The sequence below is a fragment of the Sporobolomyces salmoneus genome (assembly GCF_050403485.1).
Source record: "Sporobolomyces salmoneus JCM6883 DNA, S_salmoneus_JCM6883_v1_ctg86, whole genome shotgun sequence".
Classification (NCBI taxonomy): Eukaryota; Fungi; Basidiomycota; class Microbotryomycetes; order Sporidiobolales; family Sporidiobolaceae; genus Sporobolomyces; species Sporobolomyces salmoneus.
In genome coordinates this window covers 17,118-37,646 of record NW_027481077.1, presented here as the reverse complement: position 1 = coordinate 37,646, position 20,529 = coordinate 17,118, and the positions used below count along the sequence as shown (strand labels likewise).

Below are 20,529 nucleotides of genomic sequence, written 5' to 3'. Positions count from 1 at the left end.
GGGTGAGAGATGAGAGATGAGAGAGAGTATAAAGAGCAATGCGAAAGAAGAGGATTGATTGCGACTAACTTGAGCAAGAGTTGGACGTTAAGGATTGGAAGCGACGATGATGATTATGCAGAGGGAATAGTGTGTGCGTCTAGAGTAGCGAAGGCGGGTATTGATTGAGGGTATACTGAAAGAAAGGAAGGGTATCGAAATGCAGAATGAGAGAACAGGAGAAAAAAAGAATCTTGTCGAGTTTGTTTCGATCAACGTTCTAGGCTTGTCGCTGTGGAAGAGAGAGTGTCCACCATTCTCAGCAACATTCTTCAACGAGACGGTAAGAAACCTCCCGCTTCAACTCACCAATCCTTTCCCCTGACTCCTCATTCTCTGTTGTTTGATCCAACTCTGTGGTTGATACTCCCTCTCACCCGCTCCACTCCCTCCTCCTGTCCCTCCTCCTGTTCCAGATCCGGGAGTGGAGGTTAGGAGTACTTGTTGTCGTAGGTGTCGCATAGAGGTATCGTGCCATGCCGAAAGGATTAACGAGTGTTCTCGTTGATAATTCGTTTCGAGAGTTTTCGACATATCCTATCCACTCACACGGGACATCGTCAGCTTCACGAGAGGGAAGGAGAAGGGAGGGAAGAGAGAAAAGGGGGAGAAAGGGACGAACGATTTGACGAGTCAAGTCGGAGGTTAGTTGAGAAATTTGAGAGGATTGATGTTGTATCGTTTCTTCGTATTGAGCCTGAATCGTCGACTCGCCATGAACCAAGTTAGCACTCGTAAAGGAAGAGGAAGAGAACGAGATAGAGGGGGAAGAGGAGAACGAACGGATAATTCAGCTTTGAGGAGTTTATCTTGAGATCTGATGAACTGGTTTTCGTGATAGTCTTCTCATCAGTCTCAGCGTCGAGAACGTGGGGAGTGAGGAGTGAGAGCGTACCACTTTTGTCTTCTGCAATTTACCCTGAAGATCCTCAACTTGAGCTTGTAATTCCGAATTCTCTTTCTCGATTCCCTCCAGTTTCGATCGATCCTTCTCAGATGATCCTCTCCTATCCTCAAGCGAGTCATCAGTCTCCTATCAGACACGTCGAAGGAAAGCTCAAGTGAACTCACGCATCCAACATCCTATCCCTCTTCTCGATCCCCTCTCCCTGCCACTCAATCTTCTCTCTCAACAACCCCTCAATCTCTTCCCTCTGACTCTTCAGCTTCGTCTCCGCAATCGCGAGGGATTGTTTGAGACGAGATAGTTCGGACGAAAGGGAGGAAGTTTCGGAAGAGAGGGAAGCGCGGAGGGATTCAAGTTGAGTAAGTTTATCTTGATCGACGAGTGAGACTGAACATGCGAGAGGGGAATCAGTACTGGTAGGAGGAGGAGGAACAAGAGAGGGGGACGTACGGTCTGAGCGAGCGAGAACGAGTTCACGTTGTTGCGATTCGAATTTGGTCTCGAGTTCGGCGAGTCTCTTGCGAGTTGATTCGAGATCTTCGGTCGTTTTCTTGAGGCGTTGACGGAGCGCAATATTCGCTTCAGGCCTGTTCGTGAAGACCTCGATCAGCCCTCGTCTCACGAGGGAAGATACCAAGAACCTTACCCATCCCCTCTCTCCGATTCCCCCCTCATAACCTCTTCCAACCTCCTCTCAATCTTCCTCTTCTCCCTCATCTCCCCGCTCAATTCCTCCACAAACCTCTCCTTCAACCTCCTCGTTTCCTCTACTTCATCCTCCAATTCCTTCACTCTATTCGAATCCAATCCCGTTCGATTCGATTGAGACTGGGATTGAGATTGAAGCGCTTTCAATTCTCGTTCGAGTTGTCGGATCCGGAGTTTGAGGGAAGTCGTAGTTGTTCCTGATAAGGCCGCATCTAGTTCACCTCCAACTCCCCCTTCGTCTTCATCCGAAGAGGTCGAAGAACTCCTTCGCTTCGTTTTCTTGTCGGCGAGCTCGAGTTCCCTCATTCTCTCCTCCACCGCCTCCGTTCCTTCCCTTCCCCTCTCCCTCTCCTCCTCTAGCCCCCTGAGACGCTCCTTCATCTCTTCCAATTCTCCCTTGAGTCGCTCGTTCTCCCTCAACGTACTGGAGGATTTCGATTCGCTCGTCGAGAGTTTCGATTTGAGTGAATCAACGAGAGGTTTTAGGGAGACGAGTTGGGAGTTTTCGGTGGTGAGTGAAGTTGTGCGGTCTAGGAGTTCGGAATTTTCATTCTCTAGATTCTAGTTTCCATTTCTCCCAGATTCATCAGCTCTCATTCTCATTCTCACTCTCTTTGCTCGCTCGGTCTCGGAAAGGGAATGGGAGAGAGAGAGACAAAGGGAAAGGTGAGAAACGGACCTTGATCACTCGTTTAAGTTCTTCAATCCCTTCAATCTTCTTCTTATACTTCTCCAAAACGTTTTCCAATTTCTTTGATTTCTCACTAGAATGTCGTAGGACATCGAGTTCGTCCCTCAACTTTCGGGACTCGTTGGCTAGGGGGGTTAATTCATCGACCTAGTTTCCATCATCTTGTTCATCAGTGCGAGAAAGAGAAGGGAGAAGGCAGAAGGGAGACGAGAGGAGAGAGACGTACCTTTTGCGAAAGAGTCTGGGAGAGCGCGAGTTGGGTAGAGAGGGATTGTTCTGATTCGTCAAGGAGATGAGAGGTGGATTGTCTACATTTTCATAACACAACAAACAAGAGAGATTAATTTCATCTTTCTTCTTCTTCGTAAAGACGAGTTTGAGTTTCCCACTCCAGAATGACTCGTGACAATCACTCGTCCTATGTTGCGTAAAGAAGTTCGTGAATCGATGTCGAGAGCTTGACGAGCGCGGAAGGAAATGAACACCGAGTTTTTCTTCGTTTTCTTCTCGGTGTCGTGCTCCCAGGCGCCGCCAAGCTCACAACATCCAGCTACGAACGCCTTTACACAACCTCGAGTGATTGACCCGATCCACTCTGGCGCGAGCTACACCCTCTTTCTCCATTCTCCTTCTCGAGAAAGAGGAAGAGGAAGAAAAGGGAGCAACTCACAGTTCCGACCTTAATCGACACATCTCCGCTTTCAAACCTTGTTCATTCTTCTTCTCCTCCTTCTCTTTCGCTCTCTTCTCCGCTTCTAATGCTCTTGCTTCAGCAGCTGCAACAGAGGAGAGTGCTTCTTCCTACGCGATCCCTCGCAAACCTCTTCAGCGAAACTCCGAAGAGGAGGACGGAACGGAAAGGAGGAGAGAGAGGGGACGTACGTGTTCTTCTTTGAGAGAGTTGAAATCTTCGAGGAGAGAGGAATAGAGTTGAGAGAGGGACTCTTTATCGTGCATTAAGCGAGATTTCTCTTGTTGGATTTGATAGAATTCTGAATCGGCACTACTCACCCTCGCGATCATTCCGATCAGTCTCGGTTAATGATGGGAGGGGAGGGGAGGGGAGGGGAGTGGGAAGTTACTCACTCGATTTCCATCGTTTTATCTCGATCTGAAATCGGTTGAACTTTACTCATCACCTGTAACCATTCCGACCCCACCTCTCAGCCTCTGCGCAACCTTGATATTGGCAGAGAAAGTAGAATTGAAACGCACTTGTTCAATAGAATACATCAATTCCCTCTGTACCCATTCTTCCAACCCTTGAATCGTTTCAATAAATTCCAATTTCCGTTCCGACTGATGCGATCTCACCCCGCTACATCAGCCCAGGAGCGCGGTCATGATGTAGAGATAGAGGAGAAAGCGTACCTGAACAGCCAAAGCTAGTACCAATCCAATGAGTTTACAAACTTCATCCAAAGAAGAACTTTCTTCCGTTTCTGAATTTCGAGTTTCTCCTCCTTTCGCAACGAGCTGAAGGTTGGGCGTATGTAATTCCGTCGTTGAGCTCGACAAGACATCCCTATTCTCACTTTCTTCCCATCAGCCCTCCCACCGCGGAGAAGAGGGAGCCAGAGGGAACGTACTCGAAATACCTAATCAACAATTTATACAACCTCTTCAACCCATTGAACCTCAAGACCCAATTCTCTCTCAACGCTTTACGGTTCCCCATTCCCGCTTTCAACGGTCCAAAGTACTCTTGATCACTTTGTAACACTCTCTCGCAATTCAGTTTCTTCGAAGCAACTGAGGGCAAGGAGAGAACGTACATATCTAGAAGGATTCGAGAGAGTATAACCCCATCCGTCAAGTCTTCCAAACTGTCCACCTTGAGCTCATGGTCGTCCTGAGAGGAGGAGGAGAGGTATTGTCGAGTCGAGGAAAGTGATCGAACCCAAGTTAACAACGCTTCGGGTAATTCGGCATGCGTGGACGTAGAGGCTAGGGAGGAGAAGGCAGATTTCCGAGGGGCTGGCATGACCGCTCGAGCGGGCGCGGAGCGAGGAGAGGTAGAGAAGGAGGAGTGTGCGATGAGGTGTTCTTGCGAGGCTGCAAGCGCGGGAGGACGCGTCACGTGGCGTGTATACAGTCGAGAGTACGCTTGAGAATGTATAGGAGGTCGGTAAGGCGGTCCTTGAGGGTCGAGTGAAGGGTTGCAAGTCGAAAAGAATCTCGTCAAACTCTTCCCTCCCTACCATTCACTTTGACGCCAAACACGACCACGAAAGCATGTACGACCTCGTAGAGTACTACACGTCCACAGGACCTATGAACCGCGCGCTCAGGAGTCCCATGCGAACGCTCCTCTCCTCTTCTCTTCATCGTCATATTTCCCCAGTCTCCCGCTTCTGGATCCGAGCTTCGCAGCGTAGCCCAGCGTGACGATTCGACAATCGGGTCTCCGCTAGTCCGTGTCCGCTCCTCGGAGAACCCTGCTACACAGATTTTTCTTCAAGTCTCGTTCAGTTCGTTTTTTCTTCGCTTGCTTCGCTCTCCGTCTCTTTCGGGCTTGCGAACAAGAATGAACGTATATCATCACGACCCTCATGGGAATCTCTACGAGGCAGTAAGTCCCTCCCTTTCCTATCCCTCTCGTTCCTCTTCGCTAACTTCTCGACTCGTGTCTCAGCCAAATCCCTTGACGCTCGCTCCGATCCTTCAACACTGGGTCACTGAGTTTTGTCGTCTCTCGACCTCCTCCTCCTCCTCCTCTGAGCAGCAGCAAGGGCTCGATCGACGTCATCAAATCTTTTCGTTACCTTATACGCTTCGACCTGGAGATCTCGAGTTCTCTCGTCTCGATCCTTCCCGTACGTTCTCCCTCCGTCTCTCCGTTCTCTCCCCAAGCGAGCTTATGCGTGTGTGGATGAACCGAGAGGGTAGAGAATTCGAACCCCGAATCAACCTGGCGAATCATTGTTCCCTCTGTGAAAACTTTCGGAGCCTGTCTCGACGATCACGATCAACCGTCTCAATCTCAATCGTTTCGGCAATGGTATTTCCGACCTCAAGGACTCATCCTCTCGAGTGAAACTCCCTACAATTTCGATTTGATCGCTGGACCTGGATACGGAAAAGAGTTGAAAGTTGCAGGCGACCTGGAGACGATTTTGGAAGGGAAGAGGGATTTGGAAGGGATGGAAGAATTCAAAAAGGCGGGTTTCATGGCTACTACTCGTCAGTCGGAACTCTTCTCGACTGTTCGAAACGCGAGTTGACGGAAAAGGAATCTCGTCGATCAGATCTGGACGGTTCTTCCCTCACGCTAACTCAACGAGACCCATTTCTTTGGCTCGTCTCTCCTTCGGATCAACCACCGAGAGAAATCGTGTATACAGGTCATTTAACGAGAACCGACTTGGACGGATTCAGTTTCAGAACGAAGCTCGAGATCGTGTTTAGGGTTGGACATTTATCGAGAGAGAGGCTTCCAAATCCGATCTCGAGCCCTATGGGAAACGGGAATGAGGCGTTTGTGGTGAGGGGGAGAGGGAGGAGGGAGGGGGTGGATCCATTCGGTCATAGGCGTTAGAAGGAGGGAAAAAAAATCGAGCTCAGTTCTGGTACAGACACTCATCATCTCAGTCTTCATTAGCTCCACCATTGCAACACCCAATTCTTCTACGCACCCAAGCAGTAATCTGACGGGATCGTCCGATTCCCACTTTTAGCAGAGTGAATTTTCGTCGCTGATTCTGCTTCCAGACAGTCCGCCTCGTTCACAAACCCCCCCTCCCCTTCCCATCTCTTACAACGAGCGTTACGTCTCCTCTGAGCATCTTCCCTCCTATCCGACAGCCCATCAGAACGCTCCAGAGATCCGAAATCATTCGCGAGCGGATCACAGGTGTCCCCTTCCCTTCCTCCATACTCCCGTACCGTTCTCCGAGCTGAGCTACATTCTCCTCCGTTCCTGTGTCGTGTCGTTGGAGTTCTCGATGGTGTTAAAGAGGGGGAATCAGCGGAGGGAGATGACGGGAGATGAAGCGGGTTAAGAGTCGAAAGATCGCAGCGTTATAAGCAGGGAGTCGCGGAGGTGGTTGAGAGCGTCTGGTAGCTCGTAGAGCGGTCTCCGGAGGGTCGAGTGATAGGTAGGAGTCCAAAGAATCGTCGAAAGTCGCTTGATCTTCAACGTTTCACTTCGACTCCAAATCGCTACTTCGGATACCGCCTGTTCGCCAAAGAACTCCAAATTAGCCTTTGTAAGGCTGGGAGGGCAAGACCGTGGGCTTGGGAGCCAGAAGACCTCCTTTTGACATGATTGATCCTCCTCTCCCTCTCTCGACGACTTGCTCCGTGCGCTCTCCGCGGTGTCCACATGCTATACGCGCACGAGTCCCTTGTTGCCCCACTTCGTCCGGTGGAACGTTGGCTCGAGGCTTTTCCTCCTTCGCTCGCTCAGTTCGCGCTCTTTCTTTTTCTCTGTCTCTCGAGGCCGTGAGGCAGATCACCGAGGCCTAGCCGGTGATGGTACATGATCGCACTACTAACGGAACCATTCGCGAGCCCGTAAGTCCCTGTCTTTCTTTCTCTCCTCTCGTTCGTTCGCTGATTCTCTAGCTTCTGCGCAGCCAAACCCTTCAATCCTTGCTCCAATCCTTCAAGAATGGGTCACTAAAGCCTGTACCTTGACCGATTCTTACCGAGATGATCCGGATCGGAAGATTTATTCGCTACCTTACCATCTCTCTCCCGAAGATCTCGATTATCCACTCCCTGGTTCCTCTCGTACGTCCTCCCATTCCCCCTCTCCGGCTGGGCTGAAAGCTAACGGATGCTTGCGTGACGGAGTAGATGACCCCGAATCGGCATGGCGTATCATCGTTCCCTCCGTCAAAACTTTCGGTGGATGTTCCTTACGAGGGCGTCAGGGAGGATGGTTCTTCCGACCAGCAGGAATCCAAGTCGATGACGAAACTCAATACGAAATGGATTTGATCGCTGGACCGGGATATGGAAAATACCTGACTTTGGAAAGGTTGGAATCGGAGTCGAGACAAGGGAAAGGGAAAGGATTGGGATTGGTCGAATTGGCGGGAATGAAGAGCTTTAGGAGACGAGGTTATACGCTGTCGGTCGATGCGCTGTCTCTATCCTTTTCTCTCTCCCGGTCTCGCTCGTGACTGATGAGGAAGATCGTTTTTATTGCGAATAGAGCATCAAGGTTACTTCCTCACTCTCACTCAATCAAGCCCTTTGACCTGGCTCTCTGCTCCGCCTTCAATACCACCTCAAGAAGTCACCTATACGGGTTACTTATCACTCAGAGACGCGACTGGATCAGAGCACGAGAGTAATCTGGAGATTGTTTTCAAGGTTGGACACGTTTCTCGAGCGAGAATGCCGAAACCGATCATAGAGTGGTTTGTGGTAGGGACGAGGGGTGGAATCAGGGCGAAACCGTTCAGTAGGAGGGGATAGATGTGGTGAAACGTTGCTGACTTTCGTTTTCAAAAACTCAGTCGTCGTTTCTAGCGCGCTTTCGGTCATTGCAGTTCCTGCTGCAGCGAAGAGCTGACTGGACGTCTCTTCTTCTTCACAGAGCGATGTGCAACGAGTGATGTTCAATCTCGAGAATTCTCTTTCGTTCAGAAACTAATCCTCTCCTTTTCCTCGCGCGCACGTCATCTTCCACGACCGCAGGAATCACGTGTACTCAAAGAAGAGGACGACGGCGAAGAGCCGAGCCCGGTGCCGAAAAAGGCGGGGTTAAGCAAAGATCGCTTACCTGTTTTCTCCCTCTTCCTGTTGTTTACCTCTTTGGTTAGGAGTCGCAGGAGTGTGAGGATGGTAGGGATCGATCACTCAAGCTTCCTACCCTCTTCAGAGCCCGTGAGTGTCTTCCTTCCACTCGTTCCTCATTCTCCCCGACTGAACATCTTTCGACCTTGGGAAACAGCCGCACTTGAAGATGCTCGCTCGTTTATTGGAGAAGAACATTCGACAAATCTGTATGAGAACGGATACGGATCCTTACCCTAGTCCTTTATCATCGATTTACGATTTGAGTGAATACCGAATTCGAGTTGAAGATTTAACGGTTCTTCAACGAGTTATGCGTTCAAACGGTACCGAAAGTGAGTCCCCTTGTCCTCTTCATCATCTTGTATTCGAGCTGATCAAGTCGAGAGGGGAGAGAGTACTTCAGGTCCTTGGAGAGTTTTAGCTCCCGCCGTGAAAACTTTCGGAGCGGGATCTCCATCTCGTTCTCAATGGTACGTTCGACCAAAAGGCTTGTACGGAAGAGTCGGGAAGTTCCCATTTCAGTTGGATATGATTGCGGGGCCGGGGTACGGGTGGTTAGTAAAAGGAGTGAAAGAGTATGAAAAAACGGAGGGAATGATGGTTTTCGAAGGTTGTGGATTCACTAGTACCGTAGGCGAGTCTCTCTTTCGCTATTCATCAGTCTCAAACGTAAAGAGAACTGATGAACTTTATCGAGGAGATTCGCAGCACTCAACGGACATTCCTTAACCCTTACTCAAGTTCATCCCAAAACCTGGCTTCAACATCCCGCCGATTCTCCCCCTCTCCAAGTCGAATACTACGGTCTACACGAATACATCGACTGCTCTTCTTCCTCCTCCTCCGATTCCGAAGATACTGTACCCACTCTCCATCAAGTGAACTACGATTTCGTTTTCAAGCTCAATCATCATCCTCGAATGCCGACCTTATCTCCGCTACAAGCTCATGAGGGAGGAGGCAGGAAGAGAGGGCGAGGATCGTCGACGACGCCAGAGGAGTTTGTACCAAAGAAGAGGGATCCGATGAATCCTTTCACGGGTCCAATGAGGAGGTGAAAAGAAGCAAAAGAAAAGGAAAAGATCCCGCTTTCAAGAGCGATTCGGGATCGAGATGTACATATGTCGTTGTAATCAAGCGTAAATAGTCAGTACCGAACAGATACGCAACGATTCGACACAGAAAGAGGGCGAACAATGCTTCGTTGCGAGAAATCTTCGTTTCTCGCCTAACGGAGGGATTGTAACTTCTCCAACTCGGCTTTCCAGGGGTGTTCGAGTATGATTTGTACTCGACTGTGGGCTATCTGAATCGAACGGAGTGACAAGGTGAAATGTTTCCATGGAAACTCGATAGAACAATTTTGCGAAATGCCGAAGCTTTCCTCCTTCCCCTTCCCCTCTTCCTTCACTTCTTCCTTCGCCGCCGACATGGGCTTCACCGATATTTTCTCCACTCCCGACCCAGCTGCCGCCTCCGTCGATAGCGTAAGCCAGTTGCTTCTCCGATTCCCGAAGTTTCATGATCGGATGACTAAACATCTTCTAGTTTCGTGTACAGGAGAAGGAGGAAGTCTTCAGGAAGTTGACGGAGGAACTCGTAAAGGTCAGAGAGGTAAGCTTGAGTTGTCTGGGGGTTCGGAGGGAGAGAGGGAAGAAGTTGAGAGAGGGAGGCTGTGTCGGAGGAGGAGGGATGGACTTAGGAGCCAGTGAACCGACAGAGCCGTAGATACGGTGCTCGATCAATCGTATCCGTGCGGATCCGGGCGAAGAAAGCTCGGAGGAGAAGACTTCGCTTTGCTCCGAAGGTAGCTTCGGGATCGAGAGGACTCTGACGGCGGCCAATGTACTAAAAGGGGACAAGCAAGTAATACTGTAGACATTGAGGGAAAGAAGCTGACGCGAGTTTGCGCTGTTGACTCTCAGGAGAATGAAAACCTGAAAGTTTCGCAACGAAATGCAATCGCCGTACGTCTTCCCGCTCGTCTCTTTGCTTGTATCCTCCGAAGGGCGCAAAGCTGATTGATCGAAGCGAAACGTACAGGAGCGCAACGAAGCTGTCGAACGATTACGAGATCTGGAGGATAGTTTGAAACTGAAAGAAGGGGTGAGCTCGCGTCTCGCTCAGCGAAAGCTACTGAGATATTCGTTCTAAGCTCACACGCGACATCTTATAGATCCTCGACACTCTCGAACGAAGAATCGAGAATCTCGAGCTCGAAAATCACCGTCTTCTTTCCGTCGAAACCGTGAGTCTCTCCCATCTCCTCCCTGAGAAACGAATCCGTCATTTACGACGCCTCTCCTCGTTCACAGGAATTATCTCTCCTCCGACAGGATCAACTCCTTCACCCTCTCTCCTCCACCGACGCCCTTCATCGCTACACTCAACTCTCCTCGATCTTCCTCTCCCTCCGCGACACTCTCTCCTGCGCAGTCTGCTACGAGCCCTACACTCGTTCTCAAGCGATCTCTCTCCTCTGCGGTCACTCGTTCTGTCAACCCTGTTTCCAAAACTGGGAATCACGTCACGTCGAAGCGTGGAAATTGAACCCGAATCAACAGGGGGTTTATCCAGGTCCGGATTGTCCAGAATGTAGGAGTCGGGAAGTGAGACGGGGGAAAATGAGGGTGTGGGCTTTGGAGGAAACGGTTAGATTGGTGGAGAGGGCGGTGAGGGAAATTGAAGGGAATCAATTCACGCCGAAGAAGGAGGACGTTACGGGGGACTCGAGCGCAGAGTCACAAGAGGAGAAGGATACCGAATCGGAGGTGAAGAAAGGGAAGCCAGAGGAGCGAGGAACACTAACAGGTGATGGCGAAGGAGGAGGAGTAAACGAGCTCAACGAATCGAACGACGCCGACCTCGCTTCTTCCACTCCGCATTCAGAAGGCGACCCTATCACCATCGATGATCCGACAGCAGCTGAACCTGAGAACTCCCAGGTCGATACTCGAGTCGCCGAATCGTCGACAGAATCTCCTCCTTCCCCTTCCTTCGTCCCTTCAGAGCCCCACAATTCGCTCGCTCAACCTTCACCTTCCACCGACGCAGACTCTATGAATATCGATCTGTCACCAAACGCGGGAGTATCAGACGAGCCGATTCCCGCAGAACAGTCCCGAAACGAAAACGAAAACTCGATCGGATCGACTCCTCTCCCTCCTTCTCCTTCAGCTCCTGCCCCCGCTTCGGCCTCTGATCCCGTCGATGAGACTCAAGACTCCACGATGAATACCCAAGACCACAATGTCGACGAGGAAGAACTCGAAGAAGCTCGAAATCTGCTTCGACCTCGAACACCAAACCCTTACGTCGCCGTCTTCCGTCGCTAGTTTCCTTCTCTCTTTGTACTGTAGATAGCTCTTCTCCTTCTCTTATCGTTGTTGCAATCACTACTCGCGCTTGTTCTTTCCCTTCCTCACTTGCGAATCTCGCCTTTTTCAAGGAAATTCAGTAGAGCTTCTCCGTTCCCTGACGCGCTCCGTTACATCTCCTACATACTCGGGTCCAATCTCGCAACCAAGCGCCAAATTTCTTCGATATTTGATTCGATTTGCCGGCGATGAAAAAATGGTTTCCTCTTCTCTCCCTTCTCCACACCACCAACTTTCCAACTACTTCCAACTATGTCTTGCTACAACTGCGGTCAACGTAAGCCCTAGCCGCTCATTCTACACTCGCCTCAAGTCGCTTCAAGGGGATCAGAGATCAAGGAGGGAAAAAAAGAGGGGTGGCTGCTTTTCACCAAGCCCAGGAGGAACGCTATCGAGATTCTTCAGGGTTGATTTGATAGCAGGGGACGCACGCATCGAAAAAGACCGTACTTATATACCAACCAGAGACGGTGAAGAAACGAAGACGACGATGATGTTCCCCTGCAATTCAACTCTACTGTTTACTGTTATCTTTCACATGAAGGGGGGTTTCTCTTTGGGGGCTGAGCAATTCTCTCTTGTTTCCAAAGGGGATGGTCGAGCTGACGATTGATGATGAAAATCGTTTTCCCTCCTCCTCTTCCCTCTTCCCTTCTCCCAACCTTGTTTCGACCTTGTTCTGTGCTCTCCCGATGATGATCCATACGATGGCGTGTGCTCGATTGATTAGCCGGTCACATCGCCTCTGCCTGCCCTACCGCGGGTCAAGGTGCCGTTTGCTACAACTGCTCTCAACCCGGTCACATCTCCCGTTCGTTTGTCTCTCTCTCTACCCCTCTCCTTATGGAGGTCTGACGACTCACGACGACGACTGCAGGTGAATGCCCTCAAGGACCCGCTCCCAAGAAGTGCTACTCGTGCGGAGATGTCGGACATGTCGTTCGTTTTTTCCTTTTCTCTCTTTCCCTTCTCCCTCTTTCCCTTCGAGCTAACAAGATGATGCTGCTGTTTGATGGTAGTCGCGAGAATGCCCTCAAAACCCTAACGGTGGAGCTGCTGGATTCGGAGCCGGACAAGCTTCGTTCCAACAAGGAGGAGCTGGAGGAGCTAGGTCTCAAGGTGGATGTTACAAATGTGGACAACCTGGACACATTTCGAGGACTTGCCCTCAATCGTTCGGTGGTGGATGTAAGTCACTCTACTCCTCTATCCCATTCTCCTTGTCCTCGATGCGAGGTTCGAAACAGAAAAGAGAAAAGGAAAACTGATGAGAATGAGTTTTGATTGATTTAGACCAAGGAGGAGGAGGAGGATACGGTGGATTCAACGGTGGATTCCAAGGTGGTGCTCCCCCCAAGACTTGCTACACTTGCGGTGGAGTAGGTCACCTTTCCCGAGAATGTGTTAACCCTTCGAAATGCTTCGTATGTCCTTGATTTCTCGTTATCGTTCCGTGCCTGCTCGGCTCGACTGATACAAGTATGTCTCGGCATGCAGAACTGTGGTCAAGTCGGACACATCTCGAGGGATTGCACCAACGCTCAAGCTGCCAAGTCTTGCTACGTTAGTCTTCTTTCTCCCTCATTCTCATTTCTCCTTCAATTCGCTGACCTGACGTTCCCTCGTTGGTAGAACTGTGGAGAGTCCGGACACATCGCTCGCGAATGCCCTACTCAACAAGGAGCTGCTGCCACTTCGACTGAAGCTCAAGAGTAAATGAAAAGCTCAAGAAGCGAATGAGAATCGGAAAAGGGGACGAACTTTTTTGAGGGAACGCTACTCTTTGTTCTACTTTCTTTTTGCCTTGTAATTTCTTCTGCTCACTATCTAACCGCCTTCTACGATGCTCGTCGTCGATGTCATTGTCTGCGAAGAAGCGTTGCGAGAGCCTTTGGGCGAAAAAGTGAATTTTCTACTCTTGCGATCGATGATTTATCTGCACGAGTTCCGCCGGATCAACTCGTTCCCTACGAAGCTCCACGAAGCATCCTCGTTCTGTCCGAAAGAGTGTGAAACCTCTTTCCAAAGAGCGCCACAAGTCTCTTCTGATTACTTCTCTCTCTTCCGCAGCTCCCTCTCACACGATGCCTGCCTCAGGCAGCAGCAGCCCTCACGACACCTTACCAACTCGACGAAGGAGGTCTCGCACCGTTCCCATCGCGATCATCCTCCTTGTTTCTCTCGTGACTTTGATCGCCGTCATTTCTCCACTTCGATACTTCTACGCCGTTCCACCTGCTGCCGAACTATCTGAGTTATCCTATTCCCCTTCTGACTCTCACACGATCGATCTCAGGCCGGAGGAGCGGGAGACGGGACGGTTCAAGTCGTACGACTCTTCGACCTTCCATCCTCTCTCAGCGACCCGATCCCCTTCTGAACGAGTCAATCACGTGGTAGAGAAACTAGTGGATACCGTAGGAGATTTAGTATTGGCGTTATTCGGATTCAATGAGGAAGATTGGTTCGATTTCTCCTCCGACGGATTGACCGATTCTGAAGAATGGGAGATGCGAGAACTCGGGATTGAAGGAATCGGAGGAGTGGGAGGAGCAGGAGGAGGGAGCGGGAGTGGGTTGTCGAGTTGGAGCGAATCGAATCTTTATGTTGAGGTGAGTTTCCACTTTCCCTTCTCGCTTTTCCCTCTCTGTGCGCTGGGAGAGTCAAGCTGATGATGAGGGACGTTTTGTTAGCGTACACAATCTCTTCACCCGTCGAGACCCTCTGCGTTTGGCCCTCATTTACTCGAGAAACCTTTACGAGGATATCTCTACCCGATTTCACTCTACTCCGATTCTTCCTCCCCATACGGCTGCTCCCTTCCCTCCACCACCACCTCACCCGTCAGAGTCAACAATAACGAGGCGGAAGAAGAGGAGGAGGAATGGATCGCTCTAGTAGAAAGAGGAGAATGTCCCTTCTCGAACAAAGTCCGAATCGCGCAAAGTTTGGGAGCGAAAGCGGTAGTGTTTGGGGATGAGAGTGAAGAGGAAGGTGGGATCAAAGGAGGGAAAGGGTTGTTAACGCCTTGGTCTCCAGGTTAGTCCCGAGTCAACTTCTTCTCTCTCTCGACGGCAAGAGAACTGATCAAGTCGATTCCGGAGTAACAGATGATACGAAAGATATCAAGATTCCTAGTATATTCGTCTCGAGAGCTAGTTATTTGAGTTTGATCAAGACTTGGAAGGATGAACAACGAATCGTTCTAGGAGGACAATCCGAGCTCGAAGACAAAGACGAGGAAAGGAAGTTTGTTGGGTTAGAAGTCGTTCTCAGTAAAGATGAAATGTTCGCTTGGTACGTCTTCACTTCGCTCTTAGTCCCTTCTCCCGTAGCCACAAGAAGAAGAGACTGATTTGAGATCGAGCGTACAGGCCTCTACTCGACCTCCTCTTCCTCCTCCTATTCCTACCCTCCCTTCTCACTCTCCTCACTGTCTTCACTCAACGAGTCCGAATGGCAAGAGCGCAAAAGGCTGAACGAGCTCCAAAGAGCGCAGTTGCGAAACTCGTCGTGTTCAAATGGGGAGAACCTAGTCCAGAAAAACCAACGACCAACGCAGGATCGGGAAGTTCCGAAGCTGGTCCATCGAACGCAGGAACGACAGGGGACGAGGAGAGAGAGATCGGATTGACATTACAACCGAGACATCAACAAATCGAAGACCCCGAAGAATCAGCAACTGAATCTACTTCGCTCCTTCGACCTACTCCTTCTTCTTCCTCCTCCCCATCGACGTCTCCTTCCCTCCTCTCCCGGCTTCGCTCTTTCCTCCCCTCTCGTCTCCCCTTCCGACTCCGTCGCCATTCCTCCTATTCCCTCAAATCCCCCTCATCCTCCTCCCTCCCACTCCGCGGTCCAAACCCGAAATACCCCTCCCTCACAGACTGTTCAATCTGTCTGGAATCGTTCGTCAAGAACGAATCGATCGTGATTGAATTGCCTTGTAGTCATTTGTTTCATCGAGATTGTGCGATGAGTTGGTTATTGACGAGGAAAGGTTGTTGTCCGATTTGTAGGAAATCGGTTATGGATGATGATCACTCTCATTCGTCGACGGAGCAGGAGGATGCTGGAGCAGCTGGAGGTGGAGCGGAATGAGGGATGGTGTTTCGAGTTTTCGTTTTTTGTCGTTGTATCTACTTCTCCTTCTTCTTTCTATCTGTCTCTGTTGCTCGTCTTCTGTAATTGTCTCTTCGTATGTCCACTCTGTCTATACTACACAAGTTGCACTGTGCGATGAATGAGATTCTCTCTTATCAATTCAACTTCAGCTCTCGAATTTCCCACGCGGTTTGGCTCGTGCACTTTCTTCTTCTTCATTCGCTTCTTCTTCTTCTTCAAGCTCCAGCTGAATCGACTTCGGTCCTCTTCTATCTTTCACCTCCCTCCGGCTCTCCCCCCCTCTCACCCCCTCACTCAACTCTCGATGATCATCTCTCTCCCCGCTACTCATTTCACCGAAGGCTACTTCACTCTCGATGTCCTCTGGCGTCTAATCTCCTCGACCCTACTCGATCCAGTCCTCACGTTCCTCTTCCCTCTCTACCACTTCCAACGTCTAACCAAGATCTTCACTCAAAAGACCGCTCTTCACGCCTTGACCCTCGCCTTCAAAGGGGTATGGTGGAAACGAGATGTCTTTCGTGATCCCTGGATGCTAGCTAGTCTAGCTCTCTGGTCGGTCGGATTGATGTACAAAGCGAATGAAGGAATGAATCGATTAGCTCGAAACAATTGTCGAGGAAACAAAGATGGATGGGATAATTGGCAAGGTAGAATCGTATTGATTACGGGAGGAGCTGGGGGAGTTGGGAAAGAAGTCGTGAAGCAGTTGGAGGAAAGGAATTTGAAGATTAATTTCGTCGTTTTCGATTTAGCTGAATGGGTAGGTCCGAAACGTGAGTTACTCTCTCCCTATGTCACTCGTTGACGTGTGCTAATGATGGGGTTCATGCAGCGAAATCGTTGACGCATTACAAGGTGGATATCTCGAATCCTCAAGCGGTGAGAGATGCGGCGGAGAAAGTAAAGAAAGAAATTGGACATCCGTGAGCTACTCCTTCGCTCAGCACTAATTGAGACAGAAGGATGGAGCTCATTGTCAATTGTTGACGCAGTACCGTATTGGTGAACATGGCCGGAGTTGTTCGAGCGAAATCCATTTTGGATATGAACGAGAAAGAGATCGATCTGTGAGCTTCATTTCTCTTCCCTGACCCCGTCTGATTCACTGACGAATGGTTTTTCGTCGATAGTACATACGATATCAACGTGAAATCGCACTACTATATGGTTCAGGCGTTCTTACCTGAAATGCTGAAAACTGGAATCGGTCATGTTGTCGTACGTTCTTTCCTTCACAGCCATCTCTTCTGCTGTGGTGTTTCAAGATTGTTCTTGATGATCTCGCAGACTATCGCTTCGTCTACGGGATATCACCAAGCCGTAAACGGAGTAGCTTGTGCGTTCCGACTTCTCTCTCGTTTCCACCTCTCGCTTCCCCTTTACTCACCAAATCGTCCGCTCTCTCTCGCTAGATTGTTCGTCGAAAGCCGCCGCCCTCTCCTTCCACGAAGGCCTCACGGAAGAACTTCGCTACCTCTATCAACCCTCCTCAAACGCCCGTCGAATCCGTACCTCCGTAATCTGTCCCGCTCACATCAAAACCTCCATGTTCGAAGGGTTCGCGTTCAATGTCCCTCGTTGGGTCGCCCCGAGTTTGGAAGTTGAAACCGTCGGGAAACTGGTCGCGCAAACGATTTTGAGCGGTGAATCTCAGGTATGTCGCTTCTTCTTCTCGTCGCATCGGATGTCGAGCAAATTCTGATGTACTTGGACGAGCGTTGTACAGCATATCATCGAACCGGTTTATGCGAAGTTTACACCAGCGGCGAGAGGTTTACCAACTTGGATTTACGCGATCGTTTTAGCGTGAGTTGTCGCTCTAGTTCAGCTCTTTCGTTGACGACTTGAGAACTAAACTCGAGTACAACGACTCAGATGCGCGAGAAGTGCGATGGGAGGAGTTCGAGACGTTCAACAGAAACTCGGGAAAGCTCAATAAACTTCAGCTTACTCGCTTGTCGACGGGTCGGAGCGCAACTATTATATCGTTCTCTTTCCTCTCTCTGCCGTCAGTGTTCGTTGGATTCGTTGGATTCGTTGGAGGTTTCCCATATTCTTTTGTCGCAGCAATTTCTCGCAGGAGTTTTCGTTTTTTCTCAGCTCGGCTCTTGAATTGATGACGCGGGAAGTGCTCGGCGGACTTCAAGCAAGTCGACGACACGCCGCTAAGCGAGACTCGTCTCGGCTTTCCAATTCTCTCGAAGCTCGGTCGCGTTGAAATCGTTCTCTCCACTTCCGCTTTGACCTCCTTCCACAATCGAATCTTCCCCCGCGTTCGTCGGCTCTCGAAGACGAACGCATTCGACGCTCGGTTCTCGTTCAAGCCCAGAAGCAGGGACCTCGTCTCTTTCATCTTGAAAGATCGCGTTCGCTCACCTCTTCTTCCCTTCTCTCTTCTCACTTACCCAAATTCCGTCAGTATCTCCCTCACCGTTCTCATTCGAATACCCGCTGACGCTTACTCTCGGACAGTCTCTTTTACACGATGCCTCGATCCCTCGCAGCAACCTCGGTCCTCTTCGCCGCATTCTCTTCCCTCGCTCTCGCCGCTTCCGAAGTAGGATCTCCCAACCTATTCGAGTGTTCCCCCGCGGCGATTCAATACACTTGTGACAAACCTCCTTGTCAAATCATCGGTAAGCTGCGTTCCTTTCATCCCTCTCGAACGCACGTACCTTTTTTTTGTGCTGACGCGAGGGTTTGGGTCGGCCGCTTACAGCTCGACCGGGAGATGATGCCGCGAGTAGTTTGGAGAACTTTGGGGAGATCACGGATCAAACGGGTACGGTTAGTTGGAGACCGGTCGATCAGAAAGCTGGGTTCGTTTCAGCGAATCTCGATCTCTCGCTTCTCTGAAGTAGCTGACGATGAGTCTCGTTCTCCAACGCACAGAACCGTAGTCGTTCTCTATATCACGAACGCTGATGGAGAACAAGCGACTTCAGCTCGATTGACGATCAATGCTCCTAACGACGATTCGAACGCTCTCGGTTCCGACGGCAAATGCGGTGGATCTTCCTCTGGCTCCTCCTCCGACTCGTCTTCCTCGTCGTCTGGCGAATCGTCGTCGTCTTCGGGAGCTGGGGCTTCAGCTTCTTCGGCCGTGAGCAGTGTTAGCTCGAAAGCTTCCGGTTAGTTCTATCTCTCTTCACGTCTCGTCACGTGCGTCAACTGACAGACTTGATGGTATTTTGATTGGAACTAGACGCTGCGGCTTCAGCTACCTCGAAAGCTGGATCGATCACTTCGGATTTGGCTTCGAAAACCGATTCGGCTGCGAACGCTGGGTTAGTCCGGATCTCCCTCTTCCTCGCTCCATTGTCGCCTGATCACTGATAATAGGCTCGTCGTGCGATGTGACGATCACAGTCAAACTGGATCCGATTCTGGATCAGGAGCTGCTGGAAACTTCGTCAAGTCTTCGTGAGTTTCTCTCCTGGCTTTCGACTCGTCTCTGCTCGTCGTAAACGTCAAATCTGACTGAGACCTTTTTCGTCCGATAGGGCTCTCGTCGCGGCTGTCGTTGTCGTCGCTTCGGCTGTTTTCTAGAGAGTTTTAGCTCGAATCCTCTCGTTCGCCACAGAACGATCTCACCGAATCGATCTTGTCATTTCCTCTCCTCATCCACGTCCACGCCTTCTATCTCTTCATCTCATTCTTTCCATCGCTTTCCATCACGTCTCTAATCTCCTCTCATTCTCTATTCATTCGTAGACCTCTACAATCACCGCTGTCAATCTCTGCAAACGTTATTCTTCCCGCTGACCTTCCCGATCGGCTTGGCATCGAGTGAGCTTTGATCCCTTACTCTTTGACCTCGACCGGAAACTCCGAAGAGGCGGAAATACGAACCACGAGGGTTCGTTCGTCTCTCTCTTCTCTCTTTCTACCTTACTACTTCTCCTTCTTTGACTGAATGGATATACATCATCATGAAGCTGTACCGGTGAGTCATTCGTTGCCTTGTCTCGCTCGTCGTGAGGGTAAAGCACTGATCGCGGACTCTCCAAAACAGCTCTCAAGAGTCGCTTCGCTCCTCGAGAAAGCGTTTCGAAAAATCTGTCACATCACAAGCTTCAGAGCACCTGGGCAGCCGAAACTGGACATCTTCAAGGGCGGGGAGTATCATTGTCGAGAAGGAGACTTGGTTTACGAGGGAGTTCACGAGAAACGTGAGCTCTCCTGTTTTACCTGTCCTCGGCTCAGACTCGACAGCTTACGTAACCGGGTGTGATAGATGGCTTCACCTTCCATATCTACAACGTCCCAGCGGTCGTGATGCGAGGAATCTTGAACGTTTGGCAACTCCCGACCCCGGTGTGGGCAGTTTGGGATCGAGCGACCCGCTCTGCTTCCGACTTCCCTTCGAATGGGTTCAAGCTCCAAGATATCGCAGGTCCTTCTCTCGCAACGGTGATGACTTCGGAGGGAATGCCTCGAGGCGGATTTGCCGATTCGAATGGAATGAACTATTTCTTCTTTGATCTCCGGTGTACAGTCAAAGTCGGTAAGTCTCGGTCATGTTCCGTATAATCTACTATTCGACTCTGTAGCTGATATCCAAAGCTCGACCGTGCAGAGGAAAACGAAGGAAATTTCCGACACCAGTTCTTGCTCACGCAATACGACGCCCTCAACGCGCTCAACCGTCCCGATGACAACAGCTTCGATGTCCCTCTCTCGCCGAGGTTTCAAGGTCAATATAGAAAGTACGAGATCGAAACGGGCAGAGAAGTTGAGAATTCGAAAACGTTCTTCCTTTTCACCGCGACGATCCGGGAGAAGACGACTACGCGATCTCGAGCTACCTCCCCTTCCTCTCGTCGACCACCTCAGTCTACCTCGAGTCCTTTTGCTGTCCAGTCTAGGAGGCCCGCCTGACCAATATCTCGTAATTTCGTCTTATGAATCTATGTAATCTTCTTTCT

The 20,529-nt window shown here is 50.3% G+C and overlaps 10 protein-coding genes across 10 annotated transcripts; 9 read left to right on the top strand and 1 right to left on the bottom strand.

Annotated features, from left to right (window-relative positions):
* Positions 1–259: 259 nt before the first annotated feature.
* JCM6883_004222 (uncharacterized protein) lies at positions 260–4,329 on the bottom strand (the record flags this gene model as incomplete). Its single annotated transcript, XM_076635177.1, has 17 exons — positions 260–271; positions 349–576; positions 662–736; positions 823–864; positions 935–1,046; positions 1,111–1,333; positions 1,397–1,533; positions 1,593–2,215; positions 2,334–2,492; positions 2,572–2,653; positions 3,016–3,146; positions 3,228–3,348; positions 3,432–3,484; positions 3,561–3,644; positions 3,717–3,870; positions 3,935–4,057; positions 4,121–4,329. The coding sequence occupies 17 exons, from the start codon at positions 4,327–4,329 to the stop codon at positions 260–262; spliced, it is 2,568 nt and encodes an 855-aa protein (XP_076484845.1).
* A 543-nt stretch (positions 4,330–4,872) lies between these two features.
* JCM6883_004221 (uncharacterized protein) lies at positions 4,873–5,569 on the top strand (the record flags this gene model as incomplete). Its single annotated transcript, XM_076635176.1, has 3 exons — positions 4,873–4,917; positions 4,981–5,161; positions 5,235–5,569. 3 exons carry the CDS (start codon positions 4,873–4,875, stop codon positions 5,567–5,569), a joined length of 561 nt encoding a protein of 186 aa, XP_076484844.1.
* Positions 5,570–6,818: 1,249 nt separating this feature from the next.
* On the top strand, positions 6,819–7,772 carry JCM6883_004220 (uncharacterized protein; the record flags this gene model as incomplete). Its single annotated transcript, XM_076635175.1, has 4 exons — positions 6,819–6,860; positions 6,923–7,079; positions 7,146–7,412; positions 7,507–7,772. The coding sequence occupies 4 exons, from the start codon at positions 6,819–6,821 to the stop codon at positions 7,770–7,772; spliced, it is 732 nt and encodes a 243-aa protein (XP_076484843.1).
* A 490-nt stretch (positions 7,773–8,262) lies between these two features.
* JCM6883_004219 (uncharacterized protein) lies at positions 8,263–9,154 on the top strand (the record flags this gene model as incomplete). Its single annotated transcript, XM_076635174.1, has 3 exons — positions 8,263–8,428; positions 8,500–8,721; positions 8,805–9,154. The coding sequence occupies 3 exons, from the start codon at positions 8,263–8,265 to the stop codon at positions 9,152–9,154; spliced, it is 738 nt and encodes a 245-aa protein (XP_076484842.1).
* A 372-nt stretch (positions 9,155–9,526) lies between these two features.
* On the top strand, positions 9,527–11,431 carry JCM6883_004218 (uncharacterized protein; the record flags this gene model as incomplete). Its single annotated transcript, XM_076635173.1, has 5 exons — positions 9,527–9,583; positions 9,657–9,710; positions 10,140–10,202; positions 10,273–10,344; positions 10,412–11,431. 5 exons carry the CDS (start codon positions 9,527–9,529, stop codon positions 11,429–11,431), a joined length of 1,266 nt encoding a protein of 421 aa, XP_076484841.1.
* Positions 11,432–11,725: 294 nt separating this feature from the next.
* On the top strand, positions 11,726–13,189 carry JCM6883_004217 (uncharacterized protein; the record flags this gene model as incomplete). The annotated part of the gene is made up of 7 exons (XM_076635172.1): positions 11,726–11,750; positions 12,204–12,284; positions 12,351–12,412; positions 12,493–12,661; positions 12,767–12,897; positions 12,971–13,036; positions 13,106–13,189. 7 exons carry the CDS (start codon positions 11,726–11,728, stop codon positions 13,187–13,189), a joined length of 618 nt encoding a protein of 205 aa, XP_076484840.1.
* A 368-nt stretch (positions 13,190–13,557) lies between these two features.
* Positions 13,558–15,574, top strand: JCM6883_004216 (uncharacterized protein; the record flags this gene model as incomplete). The annotated part of the gene is made up of 4 exons (XM_076635171.1): positions 13,558–14,085; positions 14,167–14,512; positions 14,584–14,770; positions 14,848–15,574. 4 exons carry the CDS (start codon positions 13,558–13,560, stop codon positions 15,572–15,574), a joined length of 1,788 nt encoding a protein of 595 aa, XP_076484839.1.
* A 328-nt stretch (positions 15,575–15,902) lies between these two features.
* On the top strand, positions 15,903–17,540 carry JCM6883_004215 (uncharacterized protein; the record flags this gene model as incomplete). Its single annotated transcript, XM_076635170.1, has 8 exons — positions 15,903–16,374; positions 16,434–16,524; positions 16,594–16,668; positions 16,732–16,819; positions 16,889–16,937; positions 17,014–17,255; positions 17,328–17,407; positions 17,477–17,540. The coding sequence occupies 8 exons, from the start codon at positions 15,903–15,905 to the stop codon at positions 17,538–17,540; spliced, it is 1,161 nt and encodes a 386-aa protein (XP_076484838.1).
* A 546-nt stretch (positions 17,541–18,086) lies between these two features.
* On the top strand, positions 18,087–19,150 carry JCM6883_004214 (uncharacterized protein; the record flags this gene model as incomplete). The annotated part of the gene is made up of 6 exons (XM_076635169.1): positions 18,087–18,237; positions 18,321–18,420; positions 18,494–18,732; positions 18,807–18,888; positions 18,971–19,024; positions 19,105–19,150. 6 exons carry the CDS (start codon positions 18,087–18,089, stop codon positions 19,148–19,150), a joined length of 672 nt encoding a protein of 223 aa, XP_076484837.1.
* Positions 19,151–19,517: 367 nt separating this feature from the next.
* On the top strand, positions 19,518–20,482 carry JCM6883_004213 (uncharacterized protein; the record flags this gene model as incomplete). The annotated part of the gene is made up of 4 exons (XM_076635168.1): positions 19,518–19,547; positions 19,617–19,773; positions 19,839–20,108; positions 20,181–20,482. The coding sequence occupies 4 exons, from the start codon at positions 19,518–19,520 to the stop codon at positions 20,480–20,482; spliced, it is 759 nt and encodes a 252-aa protein (XP_076484836.1).
* Positions 20,483–20,529: the final 47 nt, after the last annotated feature.